General features: G+C 35.9%; 1 protein-coding gene across 10 annotated transcripts in view; it reads right to left on the reverse strand.

The window, feature by feature from the left end:
- Positions 1-19,260, reverse strand: part of LOC129240455 (translational regulator orb2-like) — a 123,704-nt gene that overhangs the window by 87,127 nt on the left and 17,317 nt on the right. For 7 of the 10 annotated variants that reach the window (XM_054876254.1, XM_054876255.1, XM_054876251.1 and 4 more), the window contains 2 exons: positions 4,023-4,299; positions 3,638-3,924 (listed from right to left, as the gene is read on the reverse strand). In XM_054876254.1, the coding sequence (XP_054732229.1) occupies positions 3,638-3,924; positions 4,023-4,047 (312 nt within the window). In that variant the 5' untranslated portion in view covers positions 4,048-4,299. The remainder of the gene's footprint in view (positions 1-3,637; positions 3,925-4,022; positions 4,300-19,260) is intronic. The other 3 variants (XM_054876256.1, XM_054876257.1, XM_054876252.1) reach the window with 1 other exon arrangement.

The raw sequence follows: 19,260 nt of genomic DNA on the forward strand, positions 1-19,260 counted from the left end.
TTTTAATAATAAGTGGTCTTCCTCTTTCTCTTCCTCTTCCTGTAGCTATTCCTTTTCCTCTTCCATCTCCAGCTCCATCTCCTTTCTTTATCCCGGAAACGGACAGTAAAAATTACTTCACTTGAAAGCTTTCATCAGCAGCTTCCATCTGATACCCATATTGTACAAACACATCCAAGGGTACCTTGGTGCACCTTTTCGCCTATATCTCGAGACCCTGGTCACTCAGAGATCTAAAAAATACTCTGTATTAAGGGGTAACACCACTGTAGAAATTTCAAAAAATTGATTTTTTTTATAAGCTTAAAAAATTCTTTGAACCTTTTAAAATACAGAACAAAAAGTTTTATACGTTACCGAAGTCTATTTCATAAATATTTTAAGCTTTTAACCAAGCGTTAGTGACTGCTACCTAACGACTTCTCCAAATTTCCAAACTTTAAACGCGTTTTTCTCAAAACACGTTTTCTGAAATTGGCACGCAGCATAACTCAAACAATTTTAAATATTTTTAATCAGGTTTTTCACTACGTCTGTATAATAACCTTCATAAGAGAAGAGCGTAGGGGATTTTCGATAGATTAATTTAAACGATTGTTATAATTATTTAAGTGCCGTTTTTTTAGTCCGAAATAGAGTTTTTCCTTCAAATGCTTGCTAATTCCACAAAAATAAATATTTTTTAAATCCCCTACGTGTTTCTCTAGCTATTCTTATCTAGATTAAGAAAAAAAATGTTTCTTTGTTCCAGATTAAAATTTGCACCCTCTGTGCTGCGTGCCGCGGAGCTCCTTCAAGAGAAACCACATTACAAAAATCTCTCCAATGCCGCCATTTTGTAAAATTTTTCGATCAAACTTTGTAGTTTTGTATTTTAGTATATAAGTAATAACTTCCCAAATCAGAGTGATTGTTTCCCCTTTCCTTCTATACAAAAAAATTCTTTAAAAATCGTGTTTATTTTACGCGTGTACAGTGGTGTTACCCCTTAAAGCACTCATCAGTAGCTTTGATTTGATACCCACAATGTAAAAACACATCCTAGGGTTACCCGGGTCCTCGTTTTGGCCTTCGGCAGCGCCACCTGGTGGCGAGTGGAATCAATAAGCATATTATACTAACCTTCACCGTGGAAAAATATATATATACGTATACCAAATTTCATAATAATCGGCCCAGACACACACGACCAAAATGTATTCAATTCTAATGAATGCTATGTGCGGTACAAAAAATACGTGCGGCAAATAGCAAAAACACACTCACTTAACCGACGCACCGCACACACACGCGTTATCGGATTTCAACCAAACTTCACAGAAACCTTTGCCAAAGCAACACCAACAATGTGTGAAACTTTCATTGTTTTCCTTACACGCGTTGCTGAGATTACCCCGGACAAATGCACACTTTTTTTCGGCTTAATTTTTATATATGTACATATATAGATAATATAACAGACTGTAACAAACTTTTAAGGCAATCGACTTGCTAATTCTAAAACAACTACTCGAATTTTCATCACGATGGAATGTACATACATACATACATGAGTATACATACATATGTGTCAGCTTAAATTAAACACGGTACACATGTACACCAAACACATTTAAACAGAATTCGAAAAGTTATGGGAATCCCATCTGAGTATAATCTAAGCTATTAACAAAAAATATACGAAAAAATTCAGAGAAGGTTCTTCAAAATGAAAAAGAGAAAATTGTTTCCAAGAATTTTTAACGCAATTATATCGGGTGTGTTTTTAGCTACGTGAGAAATATCGATATTGATAACTATGGGTTGGAGGCTAAATATGGCCAACATCATGAATCATTCAACGCCAGAACAACGTTTCCAAATTGTATAAATTTACTTTGATAAAAAAAATCTGTTCGCTAATTTCATAGAGCACTTACTCTATTTTACGTGCGGTCGGTCTACACGCTGGCGGTTCTTATTTCTTTCGAAATGAGAAAGGAGCTGGTGTTACGGTGAATGGCGAGCGCTATCGAGCCATGCTGACTGGATTTGCTTCCAAAAATTAATCATCTAAACATCGACGACAAATCGATTTATTGCAATATTCAAGACACCATTGACGCCAAATTTGTTGGAAAAGGTGTGAAAAATTTGACTGGTCGAATGGACCATGTAATTCGTGTAGCCGCGGCGCATATATACCGGTTATCATATTGAAAAAAACAAATCCCATGAAATTATCTACCAGATTATAATAAAAAAAAATTAATCCAAGTTTATGTTTTTACTATCATTTTACGTTCTCAAACTCTTAAAAAAAACATCGGATACAATTTTATTAAAAAAAAAAATTAATTGGTACTGACGATATTTCACTTTACCAAATTTTTTTAAATTTATTCAGATTACTTCTTATTATTCATAAGCCTACAAATAAAAAAAATGAAGAATTAAAGGCAATGCATAGAGTACTCGGATTACTTGGCATGCAATCGCTTGCTATGCATTAAATTCTCCATTAGTGAGAACTAAAATCGATTGAATTTCAGTTCCCTACAAATTCGGCCACAGAGATTCGGTTTGACTTAGCGAAAAATGGCCGCATTCCGACCGAATATTTCTTTACTTTTTTTGATTAAAAATTGTAGCCACCGTAGCCAAATCTGCACGAAACACCAAGTGATAGAATTTTTTTTTCTAATAGCTGTTGGCCCTCTGCGAGCAATGGCAAAACTTCCGAGTACATTTTTGCCTTGAAAAAGTTCCTCATAGAAAACCATCTGCCTTTCGGAGGCAGCTTAGAACTGAAACAGGCCACAAATTGGAGGAGGAGCTTGGTCAAACACCTAATTGAAATGCACGCGTCAATTATTTATTTTTTATTATTTTTTTTGTATCCATCTTCCCACAATTTTATAACTATTTTCCTTTCTGATGCACAAATTTATTTCCCTTTGATTTCCATGTATTCATATTATTACCACTTAAGAAACTATATGCAACTGAGTTCGCTAACCGATCACATTTGTAAAAAAACTGTTTTTGTTTTAATCGTTGAATATTTTTATTCCCTTGAAAAATATTCGGATTGGTTTCGGCTGACCATTCATGGATTTGGCCGAGTTCGGCGAAAGTTTCGATGTTAGCCTAAAAAAGTTACGTTTGGCTGTTCTCTAGTGAGAGCATTGGCTGAATCAAGGGGCACTAGACCAAAAACAACGTTTAGAATATTAGAAATATCACAACAAAAGAAAGTAGAAACGAAAACAAAAAGGACGAACTATGTTGCCAGCCGACAAGAAGTTGGTGGTGTGAATAGAACGGTTTTTCCTCAATTAATTTTATACTCCTGACTCCTGATGTACACAGCGAAAGAAAAAAAAAACAATAAATCAGCTGGGCTACCGACACCACTTTTAATAGATTCGCCTTGAGCTGAGCTAAGTCCTTGCAAAAGTTTTTATAATTTCCTTTCAACAGATGTGATAATTTTTTAATTAAAAAGTAATGTTAAATAATATTACATTCACACAGTTTTGCACTCTATAAGTCAGTTATGGATATTTCTATTCATTTGCTTAATTAAATAAATAAATACAATAGAAACAATTAGAAACAATTAAGCGCACTACGAATTCCCAAATTTTTCACTTACATTTTGTTGCTGCAGCTGGTGATGTTGTGATGGGCTGGTCGACAAGGAATTCCCGCCGCCGACATTTGGACCACCACCACCACCACTGCCACTAACGCCGCCACCACCCCCTCCGCTTCCATTACCACCGGCTCCACCACTCACACCACTACCACAGCCACTGTTGTTGCTATTGTGAAATGTCTGAAATATATCGTCAATGCATTCATCGCCAGCATTAAACCGGACGGTGATTGGTACACTGCCAGTGGGCTTGCCGCCACCAACTGCTGCATTGCTGTTACCACCTGCAAATGAAAACGAGTATGTAATTTGTAAATATTCGACGCCATTGGATCCGATATAAATTCACAAAACAATTTATATCCTGATAATTGCTAATTACCTTTTGGAATTTTAAGTGAATCCATTTTATAAGAGTTCCAAACCTTTACTCTTACTCTTAGCCGGTAGTCACAATTTTTGACTCTTAATTAATTTCGGCTCTCATTAATTTTTTTGTAGATACTTCAGTTCAATTACAGATTTTACTGTATGAAGTGTATTCAACAAATGAGCAATAGATTGGGTTCTCCTCCAATACCGATAATCGACTCGATAATGCCACTCGGTGCGTTCCGACAGTGATTAGTGCCGTTGCTGTTGTTGCTACTGATGATGCCCTAAATTTAGAAAACAGCATAGGGTGCAACAGTGCGCACGCCAACGAATATAAAGATGTGGTTGTGAGAGCAAGTGTCCGAGTGAGTTATGTGAAAAATGCGCGCGAACAATATTTTTGTAGTTTTTTTTTTGTAATTGGTGTGAATGTTATTACACAAAAATAAATCATACAAAATAATAAGTATTTGATGAGTATGCGCCGAATTGTTGTATGTATGTAGTACGTATTAATGATTTATTTATATTTTTGTTTTTTCGTTACGTTGGCAATACGTTTGTTGTTGCATTAAATGTTATATTGGTTAGCGTCCACAAATAGAGCGTAGCGTCATATGAATCGTGGCCGCACATGAGGTTCAAATCAGCAAAATAGCAGACGGTCAGTTCAATCGGAAAATATATAAAAGAAAAAAATTAATACGTTTTATTTTAAATTATTGCAATATTTTATTTGAAATTTAAAACAAATTTAAAGCTATTCTGTTTGAAAAGTTAAAATATTACAGGTTATCATCCACTTTGAGATGGTTTCCCAATTTTCAATAATAATACTCAGATTACTGAGTAATATTGTCATACTACCTGTATTGGCGGCCGCCGTAGCGTGACTACCATTCGGAATTCACAGAGAGGACGTCGGTTCGAATCTCGGTGCAATATCAAAAAATTAAGAAAAAGTTTTTTTCTAATAGCGGTCGCCCCCCGGCAGGCAATGGCAAACCTCCGAGTGTATTTCTGCCATGAAAAAGCTCCTCATAAAAATATCTGCCGTTCGGAGTCGGCTTGAAACTGTAGGTCCCTCCATTTGTGGAACAACATCAAGACGCACACTACATATAGGAGGAGGAGCTCAGTAAAAACACCCAAAAAGGGTATACGCGCCAATTATATATATACCTGTATTGCTAACTTATTTCTTGGCATTTTGAACCCTACTTCACCCACCAAACAATATGCTTATTTCTTAACAAAACAAAAATAAATATAAATTCAGTTTTAACCGAATTTGTATACCCAATTTAGGAATTAATCGTAGAAACCCTTTCTTTTGTTCCAACTTTAAAATAAATAAATAAATAATTGGCGCGTACACTTCTGTTAGGTGTTTGGCCGAGCTCCTCCTCCTATTTGTGGTGTGCGTCTTGATGTTGTTCCACAAAATGGAGGGACCTACAGTTTCAAGCCGACTCCGAACGGCAGATATTTTTATGAGGAGCTTTTTCATGGCAGAAATACACTCGGAGGTTTGCCATTGCCTGCCGAGGGGCGACCGCTATTAGAAAAATGTTTTCATTAATTTTGCTTTCACCGAGATTCGAACCAACGACCTCTCAGTGAATTCCGAATGGTGATCACGCACCAACCCATTCGGCTACGGCGGCCGCCAACTTTGTTCCAACTTTGGGTATATTAAATAGGAGTCGGTGTTCCTTGGGATTAGTCCATTTTTTATACAAATACTCAATCGACCTTTAATAATATATAATAAGAAAACACCCGTGTATGTGTTAGTACTAAAAGAAATTCAGATATACATTGACAATAGAATTAAGGGAATGCACTTTTTAGTAGTAATATGCTAAGAAATTTAAATGTTCCTTTTAAAACAAGTGCCCCAGGACGGGAGCTTTCTAAACAATCGTAACGAAAGAGGGTCCGATTAACTCTAATATCTATACAGTAATAAATCCGCAAGCAATACTTAAATATGCTAAATGGGATCTGATAATTACATGCTTTTGGACCAAGCCAAGGGCAAGGTAGTACGAATATTTGCTACGAGAGCTTTTGATAGTATCTCAGACGCCGGTAGCAACCAAATAAAATTGTTGAAAAGTAAGGACGTTTTAAAAAGATTAGACTAGAAAACGACACAAAGTGGTGTGCCAGTTGAGAAATAACTACTTAGACTTCGGTAAAGAGTATTTCGGGGGCATGGTAAGCATTCTGAGTGCCGATGTGCGCAGAAAGTTTTTTTCGCTGAAGCGAGGAAGATTTCGCAAAGCTGATTTACTCACACCCATAGTTCGTGCTAAAGAAATAAATTCAATACTCATAGATCGCGTAGATCTTTTAAAGAATAATTGGAAAATGGTGTTCATATTTTACTTTCTCAGTACGACCAGAGAAGCAGAGGTCATTACCGTAATGATTAGGACTTATGTCCGGACACGGACTATCACTTCAGCCGCATTTCCCTATTTAGAAACAATAATTCGGCTGTTAAAACAAAAACAGTTAGGAGCAGACATTTGACGAGTTTCAACTCGCCTTTTAAATTATCGGCCACGAGATTCAGAGTATTCAAGAAATCTACCTACTTTCACACAGTTCAGGACAATAGTACCTTATCTTTTCGGCGAGTACGCAGCATCTGACGCCCCTTTCTGGTCTATAGTTACCTTGTACAATAACCTGGTTTTTGATTCTATCCACCATAGCGTTGTTCCATTGGAATAATTTGCTTGGTCGGACCTTATCTTGAAAGTTTATCTGTCAAGCAGTTTCCTTTTATTTTTCTATGACGTGGGGTCCAAAACGACTAAAACTTCCACTAGAAATACGCTGCAGTGATTTGATGTCTGGATACGTTCAGAGTGAGAATCTAATGGCCCTACCGTGGCGTTAAACTTAGAGGCATCCTGTTTGCAAATTGTTGTGCTGTTAAACAAAAAAACTGCTCACTTGGTATATAGAGGTGCTTTGGGGTTTCATGACCCCACTGGAATGTTTCTCGCAAACATCTAGTAGAAGATTCGAAAGTAACATATGTATGTAGTTCAAAGTGATTCTTTACATTTGGCGACCAGAAATTAACTCCAAAACAAGAACTACCTGAGCCTGATATTTTATAAAAATCATTAACTTATTGTTAAAATGTACATATGTGCCCATATCATCCGTGATGCTCCACTCATTTGTGTACGTTTCGAAAATATATACAGTTTGTCAAGAATGAGTTTTCACACTGAAAATAAACACAAATTCAGAGAAGTATTAATTAAATTTCTTTGGAACTTGTTTTTTGATGATTTTTATTTATAAATACAATAAATTTAAAGGTATGCAAAAAATAGCACAAGTTCATATAAATAAAATTGCAAAATACAACAAAAACCTATCCCACTTTGTTTTGTTAGTGTCAAACAACTGTTTTCACTACATCGCTTTTAAAATTTTTTGGAGGTTATTCACGGATGAGCGGTACTTTAAGTTACAAAAGCTTTACATTCCTATTTCCTATGAACTTTCTGTCAATAGCTCATTAGTTTTTGCTTTGACGGGACGGAAATTATTAAAATATTGTGCTTCTAAAATGCCCGGAAAAAGATTATCGTTTGATGTGGTACAATTGATTTATTATAACCATCAATTGGGTAAAAGTGCGCGGGAATTGTCTGAAATGTTTTGCATAAGTCGAAAAACAATATATAATGTGATAAATCGAGCTGAAAATGAGAATAGATTAGAACCAAAGTGTGGAGGAGGTGACTCGAAAAAAAAAACAAAACGTGCAGAGCACGTAATCATGCGAAAAATTAATCAAAATCCTTAGGTTTCGACCAGAACTCTTGCGAGAGAACTTAAGGAAGAGTGCGGAATTGTTGTTTCACATGAAACAGTACGCCAAACCATAATGCAGCACAAATATTTTTCAAGGTCAGCACGCAAAAAACCGTTGCTGTCTTCAGCGAATGTGGAAAAACGTTTGTCCTTCGCAACTATGCTAATTTCCGAGCCTGTTGACTATTGGGACGACATTATATTCTGTGATGAGACGAAAATGATGTTATATTATAACGACGGGCCTGCAAGAGTGTGGCGCAAGGCACTAACATCGCTAGAAAGACGCAATATTATTCCGACTGTAAAATTTGGAAAGTTGTCAGTCATGATTTGGGGGTGTATTTCCAGCAGAGGAGTAGGCGATTTGGAATTCATAGAGGATACTATGGATTCTATGCAATACTTGCAGATTTTAAAGAGACACTTAGTAAGCAGTGCAACGAAATTTGGGTTCGTAACAAACAACAAATCTTATTTTAAATTTTATCAAGACAATGATCCCAAACACAAAGAGCATAGAGTGCGTATGTGGGTTCTGTATAACTGCGGAAAAGTTATGGATACACCAGCTCAGAGCCCCGACTTAAACCCCATTGAAAATCTATGGGTGCATTTAAAAAAAAAGTAGCAAAGAGGCAGCCCAAAAACCGAACAGCACTTAAAACTGCCATATTAGAAGAGTGGCATAATGTACCAAACAATTATGACCTGGTAAAGTTGGTGCAGTCCATGAAAAAAAGACTACAATGCGTAATAGATGCAAAGGGTAACCATACCAAGTATTAATTTTTACAAAAGAGTATTCATTTCTTTAATAACTTGTTTAAGAAAGCAAACAATATCAATTGTGAAAAGAGTAATTTGACACTTACAAAATGAGCTAATATTTCTTTTTGTTGTATTTTTTTGTTTTCTTTCCGTTTAATTTTTAATTCTTTTCCCATGAAGTAACTATAAATGTTTTATTTAAATATAAATAGCTTAAAAAATTGTACCAAATAAATAAATGAACTTTTATGCTTCTTGAAACAAAAAATTAAATTTATTTTCAGTGTGAAAACTCATTCTTGACAAACTGTATTTCTCAGCTCTTGAAAATAACAAATGTGTGTGTGTATATCTCTATAAGTGAACTTATATTTTGCAAAACAGTGCAACATTGGTATATATGGTACCTATATACATATATGTAATATGTATGTATTTTTGAATAAGTGACTATGGTCCCACTTTTGCAAGAATTCGTTTTTATAAATAAAATTATTTCAAATGACTAATCGACGCAAAGCACTCGCAGTGACAAATGCCAACAATAAGAACGCAACAACCACAGATAAGTTGATAGCAGCTGTTGCTGTTCATTTCAAAACTGAAATTTCCTGTATACACGATTTCATACCGTTAGCTTGCTGTTACTTCTTCAAATGTCACCTGCAAATACCTGTTCCACGAATACACTGAATAAAGTGTGTTTGGTAGAAGCGAGTGGCTCACAGTTGCTTAACCGTTAGTCGCAAAAGAGAAATTTTAGGTAACGTTAGATTATTCCTGTCCCAATGCGCCACCGAATTTTATGACATTTAAGTAGAGATTTTAACAGTGTCAAGGCATATTTCATAATAAGTGCTCAACAAAAGTTCGTGGTTCAAAGTCGTATTTCTTTTTTCTCACCAGCAAAAATTATCTGTAACGGCTGCACCAAAATATTTCCGAAAGTCGGAGGAATTCGATAAGTTGGTCAAATGATTTAAAGAGCATGAATGTGGAGAATCTGCCTGTATGCGAAAAAAGCACGATAATTTCAAGAGCCCTTGAAAACAAAATGGACACAGTTTTGAATATGGATGGCAGCGTCATAAAGGATAGCTTTTAAGTAATTTGCGCTTTAAATGAAGTAGCTTTGTTTTCCTAAGTCCAACGAATGCGGCTTTGTGACGGAGAAGTACTGCATTTAACAGCATGAGCAGAAACTCTACAATATTTGGTACTCGCTGCGCGCTAAAGGTATTTCGGAAAAGTTAACTAACATCATTAAGACACACTACACAGGTTGAATGAAAAGTTATGGACAACAAACAACTCTCGGAAGCGATAGAGCATAGTTCTCGACAAAGCGCTAAAGGGCAAACGGGGCGTACCCTGGAACTTCCGCGAAAATCTAGAAGAACTGGCGTACGCTGATGTCATCGCATAAACAAAACCGAATTTATCGCGAACTGCTTATAGAGCGATGTCCCACATTTTACCAGGAGGGAAATCAACCCCAAGAAGGATTTTTGCTATCTCGGGAGCAAAATAACACCAGCAGGTGGAACGTCCAAAGGTATTGCAATCGAATAAAGCCCGTGGTGCTTTTGCATAACTAAAAAACAAATGGTCTTTAAAATCCTTATCAGTCAAAGCAAAGCATCGGATGGTCAGTTTCAATGTAAAGTCCGTGCTGCTTTGTGATTGCGAGTCCTGGGCGCTAACATTTGTGCTGCTTCGGAAACTGCAAGCTTTTGTCAACTCCTGCCAGCGCATAATCTTAAGGATCTGGAGGCCGCGTATTATATCTAATACGTATTAGAATCGACCAATGAAATCCCATCGAGCGAACCATCAAACGCATACAATTTGATTGGACAGGCTATCCACTGCGCAAAGATGGCAGCGAAGTCTGCAGGGCGTTTCTTTTCTTGGTTTTTTTGATAACTGGAATAATGTGTATCATGTAACTTGTTAGCAACCATAACTACTTCAATAACTTTTTTGGGCCCTACTCGCCACCCGGAGTTAAAAAATATTATAAAATATAAATATTATATATTTTAAGGAAAAAACACCATCCACACCAGAAAGTAGTTTCATAAATATTATTTCATATCTGTACATTCAAATGCTAGATTGAATACTTTTAGTTATTTTCAAACATGAAAAGATTCCAACTAAGAAAGAAATGTTACCCTGAATGATGAAACATCACCGAAACAAATGCCTTTTATGAAGACCTCGATACAGACTACTTTATACCGAAGAATAAAAATTATTTTGAGAACAACAGAATTATATTTTCTTTTCCAGGCTCGGTACCTTTCATTCCCAGTTTAATGTTAGCCGAACTACGAGTTTAAGAATACTGAAATCGTCAAAAAATATTGGAAACCAAACACTCAAAACGGGTCTGCGATTAACGAAAAGCAATGAAGTTTTTCGCCAAGTTGTTGGTTAAAGGATTTTACTGGTATTAGAGAGATTTGCGCAAAGAGTGTGCACATGAGTATTCTCACGCCAAAACTTTGGCAACCTTTCCTTCAACAGCAGAGAATAAATAAGTACTTTATTTTTTTAAATGCAAAAGAAAATGAAAGGATTTTCTAGGTGGACAATTTATCTGTTCATGATAATCAGCATCATGATTTCAGCAGCATCAGGTAGAAGTTCTGGAACGGGCAGCTTGGATAGTAATAAGAAATTTAGAGGCTTAGATGAATTAACATCACAAATAACAACCGAAAATCTCATTATGCCAAGTCGAGTTTTCGAACTTACAGAAAATAGGAGAAACAGGACATTATTAGAATTAAATTTTAGCTAAGTTTTTAAACTGTGAATGTATTTATTATCTTTTTACCATTCAATGAAATATTTCGCTCTTCGCCAAACACAAAAAATCTGTTAAGTTCTTGAAAATTCGATTAATTGAATTAATGAATTATTAGTGTCTGTTACTAACTTTTGAGACAAAATTAGGGGTACATAATTATGATATTATATAAATATGTATCTAATACTACTAATACTCATTCCATGACTACATATCGCTCGTTTGATGCAAGATAATCAAAAGACAAAATGTTTCGATAAGCATGCAGAAATATTCACAGCTCTGTGATAAAATTCTGCTGGTGATAGCAGAATCTTCTTCCATATAAAAAACTTCCGTACACATAATTTATTTACATATATGGAAAGAAAAGAAAATGTTGAAAATCGTATGCGAAAAAAATTTTCATAAATAAACGCGATTTTTGAGTAACTTCGAACTTAACTTTATTATAAATACTATAATTTAACGGGCTATAATACTACATACCCAGAAGTTTTCGAAAAAGTCTGATTAAAATTAAAAAATTAAAAAAAATTTAAAAATTTTGATAATTTTTTGAAATTTGTTAAATTTTTGTAAATTTTGTACAAACTTTGAAAGTTTGCTTTAATAGGACATTGTTGTACAAGTTATAAACAATTAAAGAATAAATTTTAGCATGAAAAATATTGGAAATATTGTAAGAAGATAAAGTGACTTAATCTTGTGAGCACATGTTTAAATATGTAAGATCATGTAAGCAAATTTGGGCTTTGGGTGACGCCATTCCACTCTCCCACCATCAATAAGAGTTTTACTCCTTTGCACTCGAGGCCGCTTCCGCGCGGACTCCAAGCGCTTCCTAGCACTTTTAGTGAATTTCTTACCCCTAACTTAGAATGTACACACATACAATTTTTATATAATTTATTATATTATGATTAAATGTATATTTACATCTTTACGAAGATAATTTAGTCTTTGTAATTTTTCATAATTTTTTTGTAAATTGCATGCTATTTAATGTAACAAACTGAGGAGACGCATACGCATCGAATTTCTGCACCAAACAAAGAGGTGAGCTTTTTAAACATGCTGGGGTTTATTGTTCCATAATTTATATGGAGGTACGGCAGTACCAAGGTTCCGTAGCCGTTTTTTTGCCTAGTGCAGGACATTTACAAAGATTGTGCTCTGAATTTTCAGTGCCCATTTCACAGAATCAGAAGACCCATTTTGTTTAAGTGGTATCTCAAGCTACAGTGGCCTGTAAAGTAACCAGTTAGAAGTCTTAAGTTTACTCTGCAATGTGAAAGTAATTTATCAGAAATTCCTCTGTCCGGCGTTAGGAATTGTTTCGCTTGTCGCTGACCGATAGAATTTCGCCAGTGCTCAACAAACTTCTTCTCCTCCCACCTCCTGAGAAGTTCGTTGATGGACAGGTTTAGGAGCAATTAGGGGCATGTTTGCCCCTTCTTTTAGCTAGATGATCCGCTATTTCATTTCCCATGCATTTCAGATATGGCCTTGCTAAGGAGTTCGCATATCCTCCATGTGCCATACTATTACTTCTTTATTGTAAATATAATATAATATATGAATACGCAGATATTATTGTATATAAATAATGTAAGCAAACTCCCCGCCAATGAGATTTATATATAAGAGGATCGCTTGTTGATCGGAAAACATGCTGGATGTGTGCCTTACTTCCCCTATTGAAGGTGTGTGAAAATGAAATGGTTAAAATAATCTTACGCCATTATGAAGGAGGCCTCTTAAGTCACGGGCAGTATTTTTAGATAATTTGCGTGAGACTTGAAGCAACTACACATATTAAGAACTTTTTAAGAAGGTTTAGTTGGTTAGTCCATTGCTCAGAGTAATAATCACTTTGAATTGAACTTCATACATACACATACAATGCGCTCAATTTTTTTAACAGAATAGAACGCAGGTGTCTAATAAGCATTCTTTATTTGAAACATTCATGTGGAAATTTTAGAAATTAAGTGACCTTCCAGTATTTTCAGTATCATTAAGTGGGTAAATAATTAATCAATTTCACTGCAATGAAATGCCAATCAAGCTTGAAATGAATACGCTTTGCATGACTGACACAGCATGAAAACACCAACCATGCCGTTTCGGGTGTGCATTTAGACCGGAGTGAAATACGTAAATTTTTTCAAATCATATCGTAATAGCAGGGAAAAGTTGCTACATATCAATACAAATTCAGGAAAAAAAAGAAATTTCAAATCGGTTAATATCTTCCGTTCGCGCATTGCATTTAAAATTTACAAATTTTATCCCAAATCTAGCTGATTTACGAAAACTTGTAGAAGTGGTAAATGATTAAAGATCGAGCTCCCTTTTTATACATAGCACTTTCAGCATTGAGTAGTAGATTTTTAATTTACTAATCTATCCATTTCTGTGGTTCTGAGCGATTAACTTTTACCAATTTTACACCAAATCTACTAAGGAAGCCTATGCCAAATGAGGCTTGCGTGAAAGCGGCTTACGGCTACTACAACACGTCTGTGCTTTAGATCGTCTTCCACTTGGTTACTTGTATTCCATCGTCTTTCTTTTCATTTTGCTTTTGATTCTGGCATACCGATAAACGAAGTGCACGGAAGAGCTAGTACTCTCTGGTCATTACCAGTTCTGCTTTCACTCTTGTCGAACAGCGCTGTTTGGTCAAAAAAAATTCTATTCGATGTTCTTTTGAATTACATAGTTTACACAATTACTTAACATTAAATCTCTTGAAACATTTTATTCATGTCTCTTACTCGTAAGGACATACACTGCCCATTTTTTGGTGCACCTAAACCACTGCTGTCATCGGTCCTTCCCACTAATACCGATATTATACAATGTTGGCAAGAAGTGAGGTACAAAATGTCAGTAGAATCTTCTGCTGCCAGTTCTGGTCAGAAGTTAAGCTTCACAGTTGTAGCAGATACTGTAGCTCATCAGACTGAGTCCCTTTATTCCAAGGCTTCGATTCCAATAGTTTCCCACACAAGAGTTGTACAAAAGATTAAACATCTATATGATCGATACTACACTCTTCGTAAATCTTATTCAAGGGACAAAGACACACCTGAGAAACAAAAGAAGTACAATGATTTTATTGAACAATCTTCAAGTACATTATTTGACATTTCGTCCTGCAAGTGCGAGATGACACTCAATTGCTTTTGTCAAAGAAGCTTTGACAAGTGTATTTGTCCCAGGCCGGTAACTATCAACTGCACATGCCCTAAAGATAGAAAGATACCGCCATTAGAAATCAAATTTCTATATGCTCAAAGATATCTCGGACAAGGAAAGATTGGGACAGTAGATACCAAAGAAACTCAAAAGCTTACATTAAAATTGCAGAGAAAAGCTCGTCACTTAAGTCAGACCAACTTACCTGGAGTAGTATTGATTCTGAAACAGAGATAACTCCTGAAGTTGACAATGATAAGAATGATCCCGATTTTCAGACCCCACGCTCTATTTCCTCTCAGTCAGCAAGTTCCAAAAATGCACAGATGCGCTTATCACTTCCAGCAACGGCCTTAACAAGTGATCGTTTTGGAGTATCTGATAGAGCAGCAGCAGCTATTGTGTCTAGTGCATTTATAGACGTTGGTCTTATAACGGACAAAGATACTTCTTTTGTTGTTGATCGAAGCAAAATGAGAAGAGAAAAAGAAAAATGTAGACTAAAACTTATCGAATCGGGGAATGCAATAGAGCAATTAAACGATCCGATGTGTGTGTATTTTGATGGCAGGATGGATGACACTTTAGTTTTAGTTGAAAAAGGAAACAAACGTTATCAATCTATAAAAAAATAAGAGCACATTTCAGTAATAGCAGAACCAGGCTCAAAGTACCTTTGTCATTTAGTACCTACTTCAAAAAGTGGAAAGGACACAGCATACAGCATTGTAAATTATTTTGAAGAAAATGGTATAAATAAATCTAATGTTGTAGTGATTGGATGTGATGGTACGTCAACAAATACTGGGTGGAAGAATGGTGCAATAAAATTCATTGAAACGCGTTTAAAAAGACCAGTACAATGGGCTATCTGTCTCCTCCATTTTAATGAATTACCTATGAGGCATCTTCTGAAGATATCTTGCAATTAATTTCTGATAAAGAAAAACCTAAATTAACCATAGATTTAACAAATATTCCATGCCATACGCAAGCTGTGGAGAGTTGCGTAAAACTAGTAACTCAAGCGTCCTCAAAAGTGTATGGGAACGAGAGACGTGATGGGTTTATAAGAGCAGCACTCACTTCTCGTACAGTTATGCCTCAATTTGACACTAAAGCAGACTTTGCCACTCCCGAATAAATAATTTTTCATCTTTGGTTGGTTGGTTGGGAAGGGAGTGGGTGGAACTCGTCGTACAGTAACCTTCACGCGGTGAGTTCTGAGTCGTCCAAAAAGGGCAGGCCAAGAGCTGTACAAAACTTCTTTAAGATAGTGTGGTCAGTGGGCGCGCTAAGAGGGGAATAATTTATTCTACTTATATACTCAATAAGACTTATACAAAAATTAAAATAGAGAAACTAACCACTCGCAATTACGTAAATTTATACAAAAAATGACATTTTCCACTTCTTTTCAGGGGCTGTAGGGGCTTTGATAGAGCGGTAGACGTTTTTCTTTTCAAACTATACCTGATGTTGTAATAGTCTACAAAAAATGAACTTTATCTAACATCATTTCCACGTCTTACAATTTTTCGAATATTTGTTCAATTTATTATAAAATTTGTAAATTTTAAATGCAATGCGCGAACGGAAGATATTAACCGATTTGAAATTTCTTTTTTTTCCTGAATTTGTATTGATATGTAGCAACTTTTCCCTGCTATTACGATATGATTTGAAAAAATTTACGTATTTCACTCCGGTCTAGTGTGCATATATGTATGGCATGTGGCCTGCAGAGTATCCTGATCTAGTGAACGAAAGTACGATTTCGCTAGTAGCGCCATAGCGCTTCTGATGCAGTAAGTGGTTAGTTCAAATAGGAATGGAAGGTGATGTCATTTTTGTAATTTAATAGTTAAGTTTATGTATAAATTAAAAAGCATTTAATAATTAAACCCGGAGCCTTCTGAATGGTATACTAGTGCTCCACCATCCAAACTATTGGTAGATAGGTTCAAGTTTTATTTCTCGTGAACAAAGTAGGTAAGTAATTTTCGACTTTAAGCTAGATCCCAACTATCGAAAGATTGTGCACAGCTTATTATTTCGTACCCGCCTCATTTAATGCTAGTTCCGAACTATCAAAAAATGATGCAATGTGAGACAACTGATTATTCTTAAGACACCGCCGAGTAAGTGTAGGTAAAGAAATGGAATGCTCCTAAATTCACTAAAACAACGCCTTTTTGGTACAATGGATTCCTGCAGGGTATACAAAGCATTCATGCCTGGGGATTAGTTTTAACTGATTATAATTTTAACGCTCGAAAAATAAATTTCAGCTTTAACAACATTGAAAAATAGTTATTACAAACTTATATTTGAAGTGAATGTGTTTTGTGTTGTACAAAGCATGTGAATATAGAAGTAAATTTTTGGCGAAAGTTCCAACCACGCCTACTGTACACAAGTCTGGGAACAGTTTGTGAGCAACAATTACGGTTCCCTGCCGTGGATGAGAGTATGCAATTCGGTGAGCTGATATTGAAGTTAAAGCTCTCTTTGGCTTCGGGTGATCAGCGCGTCATTGTACACAGTCCGCCAAGTAATCGATTTGACAGGGTAAATTACTAGGTTGTTCAATAAGTTTTGCAGTTCGATAAGAGAGGACATTGTTACTAGCCAAGCCTTGAAGACGTTCCATGTCAGGGACGTCAAAAAACAGTAACAACACAAGAAATCGGAGAAAAAATACAGGATATCGTATTGGAAAATCTCCGAGTGGCTGAAAGATATTTAGTAGAAGCCCTAGGCATTTGAAGTATTGGGTTTCAGAAAGCTGTGTGCAAAATGGGTACCGTATTCGCTAACAATTCAACAAAAACACATTCGAATGTGACTTTTTCAGCAGCATTTAGAGTGTTTTCGAAAGATATGGATTTTGTGCGTCGATTCATCACTATGGATGAGGCTTGGGTATATCATCATGATCCCAAATCAAAAGAACAGACTAAAGAGTATTGTGAACCTGGTTCTCCAGCTCGGATCAGAACAGAGATCGAATTGTCTTCGAAAAACTTTTTTGCCACGCGAGAAATGTGCTACGGACCACTGTCTTGTTGAAATTTCAAAATCACCAGTAAAGGTAGCATAAGGTAGCATTATATTTTAAAGTATCTGAACGAACTTGACCGTATCCATATCACATTCAATACTGTGAATTAGACCGCGACGTTCAACAAAAAGCAACTCCACACCATTATTGAGCCTCCCTCGTGCTTTATGATGGGTGAGACCAACTTGGAGTCGAATGCTGCACATGTTTGCCATCTGAACCAGCTCTATTTTCCTTCGTTTCAGCGCTGAATAAAATATAACGCCACTGATTGTAAGTCCAGGATATGTCCTCTCGCGCAAGCTCAGTTCGGCGCTATCGGTGATATTATCAATAGCTTCTTCCGTGCCAGTTCGCCGTGCAGCCCTGCTTCTGCCAATGGAAGCGCAACTGTTCTATTCGTTACTAGCTTCTCTAGATGAACTAAAATGTCTCAATGAATGTCCGCAGCACTCTTCATAGGATCCTATTTTGACCATCTAACAACCATCTTATCAATCTGGCTAGAAATACAGTCACACTTTTTTTGTTTTTTTTTTTTTGGAAACGTTTTCTGCTTTTTTATGTTTAGAAAAATATTTCAAAGTATTAAAAACCATCGTTTTTGAAACGTTTAATAGTGTTGAAATTGCACAGTAAGAAAATCCGATTTTTGTAACTCTATGATTACTTTTCGAAGAGCTGGAGTGGAATTTTTCCTGCTCGACATTATTGAATCGTTTCAACTAAAATAAAGTGCTGTAGGAATACTCCAGATACTTTATTTTGTATTTGCTTACCAGTTACAATATAAAACAGATTCGCATCATTTTGGACGAAGACCGAATCGATCTTAAGTATATTTCTCACAAAAGTATCAATGCTCTAACTAAAACGCAAAAGTATATTCAACCGCAAAAAGCACCGTTACGGCACCGTACTCGAACATACACATATGTATATGGTTGCCAGCTCATCGTTCGTAAGTATTTTTCAATGCATGGAACTTACAGATTATCCTGATACCCATTTACTACCTCAAATGTAAACAAAAATCAGCTGTTTGAATTAACTCGATCGCGGTGGAATTACTTGGCATTTCGGAAACACAAAAGGACTCTTAACTTCTGTTAAGTTAAAGAAACCATAAAAACAAAGATAAAGAACTTTGACAGTCAAGAGTTTGACTGCATATACATATGTCTGGAATACTTCTTGACCCTTTTAGAAACTTAATATACATATGGACTCTCTTCGAAACAAAGGACTCTCGCGTACAAGAAGCTTCATAAAAACTATGTAGAAAACTCCATTCCCGCATACGAAATTATTTACAGTGGTCAGACAATTTATTCGTACACCCTGCGTAGTACGTAAAAAACTTTAGCTTTGCGCAAAATATTTAAGTTCTCTAATTCCATAAATGAAATTGAAAGTTTTTGTTCCTTAAATATTAAATAAATATGTCATTCTTTACGAATATATCAAAATTTTGTTCGTTTGTCTACATCGTGCTAAGTATCAGGTGCATCTGTTTATAAACTGTGAGTGTACGAA

Source organism: Anastrepha obliqua, chromosome 3 (assembly GCF_027943255.1).
Source record: "Anastrepha obliqua isolate idAnaObli1 chromosome 3, idAnaObli1_1.0, whole genome shotgun sequence".
In the NCBI taxonomy this organism is placed as follows: domain Eukaryota; kingdom Metazoa; phylum Arthropoda; class Insecta; order Diptera; family Tephritidae; genus Anastrepha; species Anastrepha obliqua.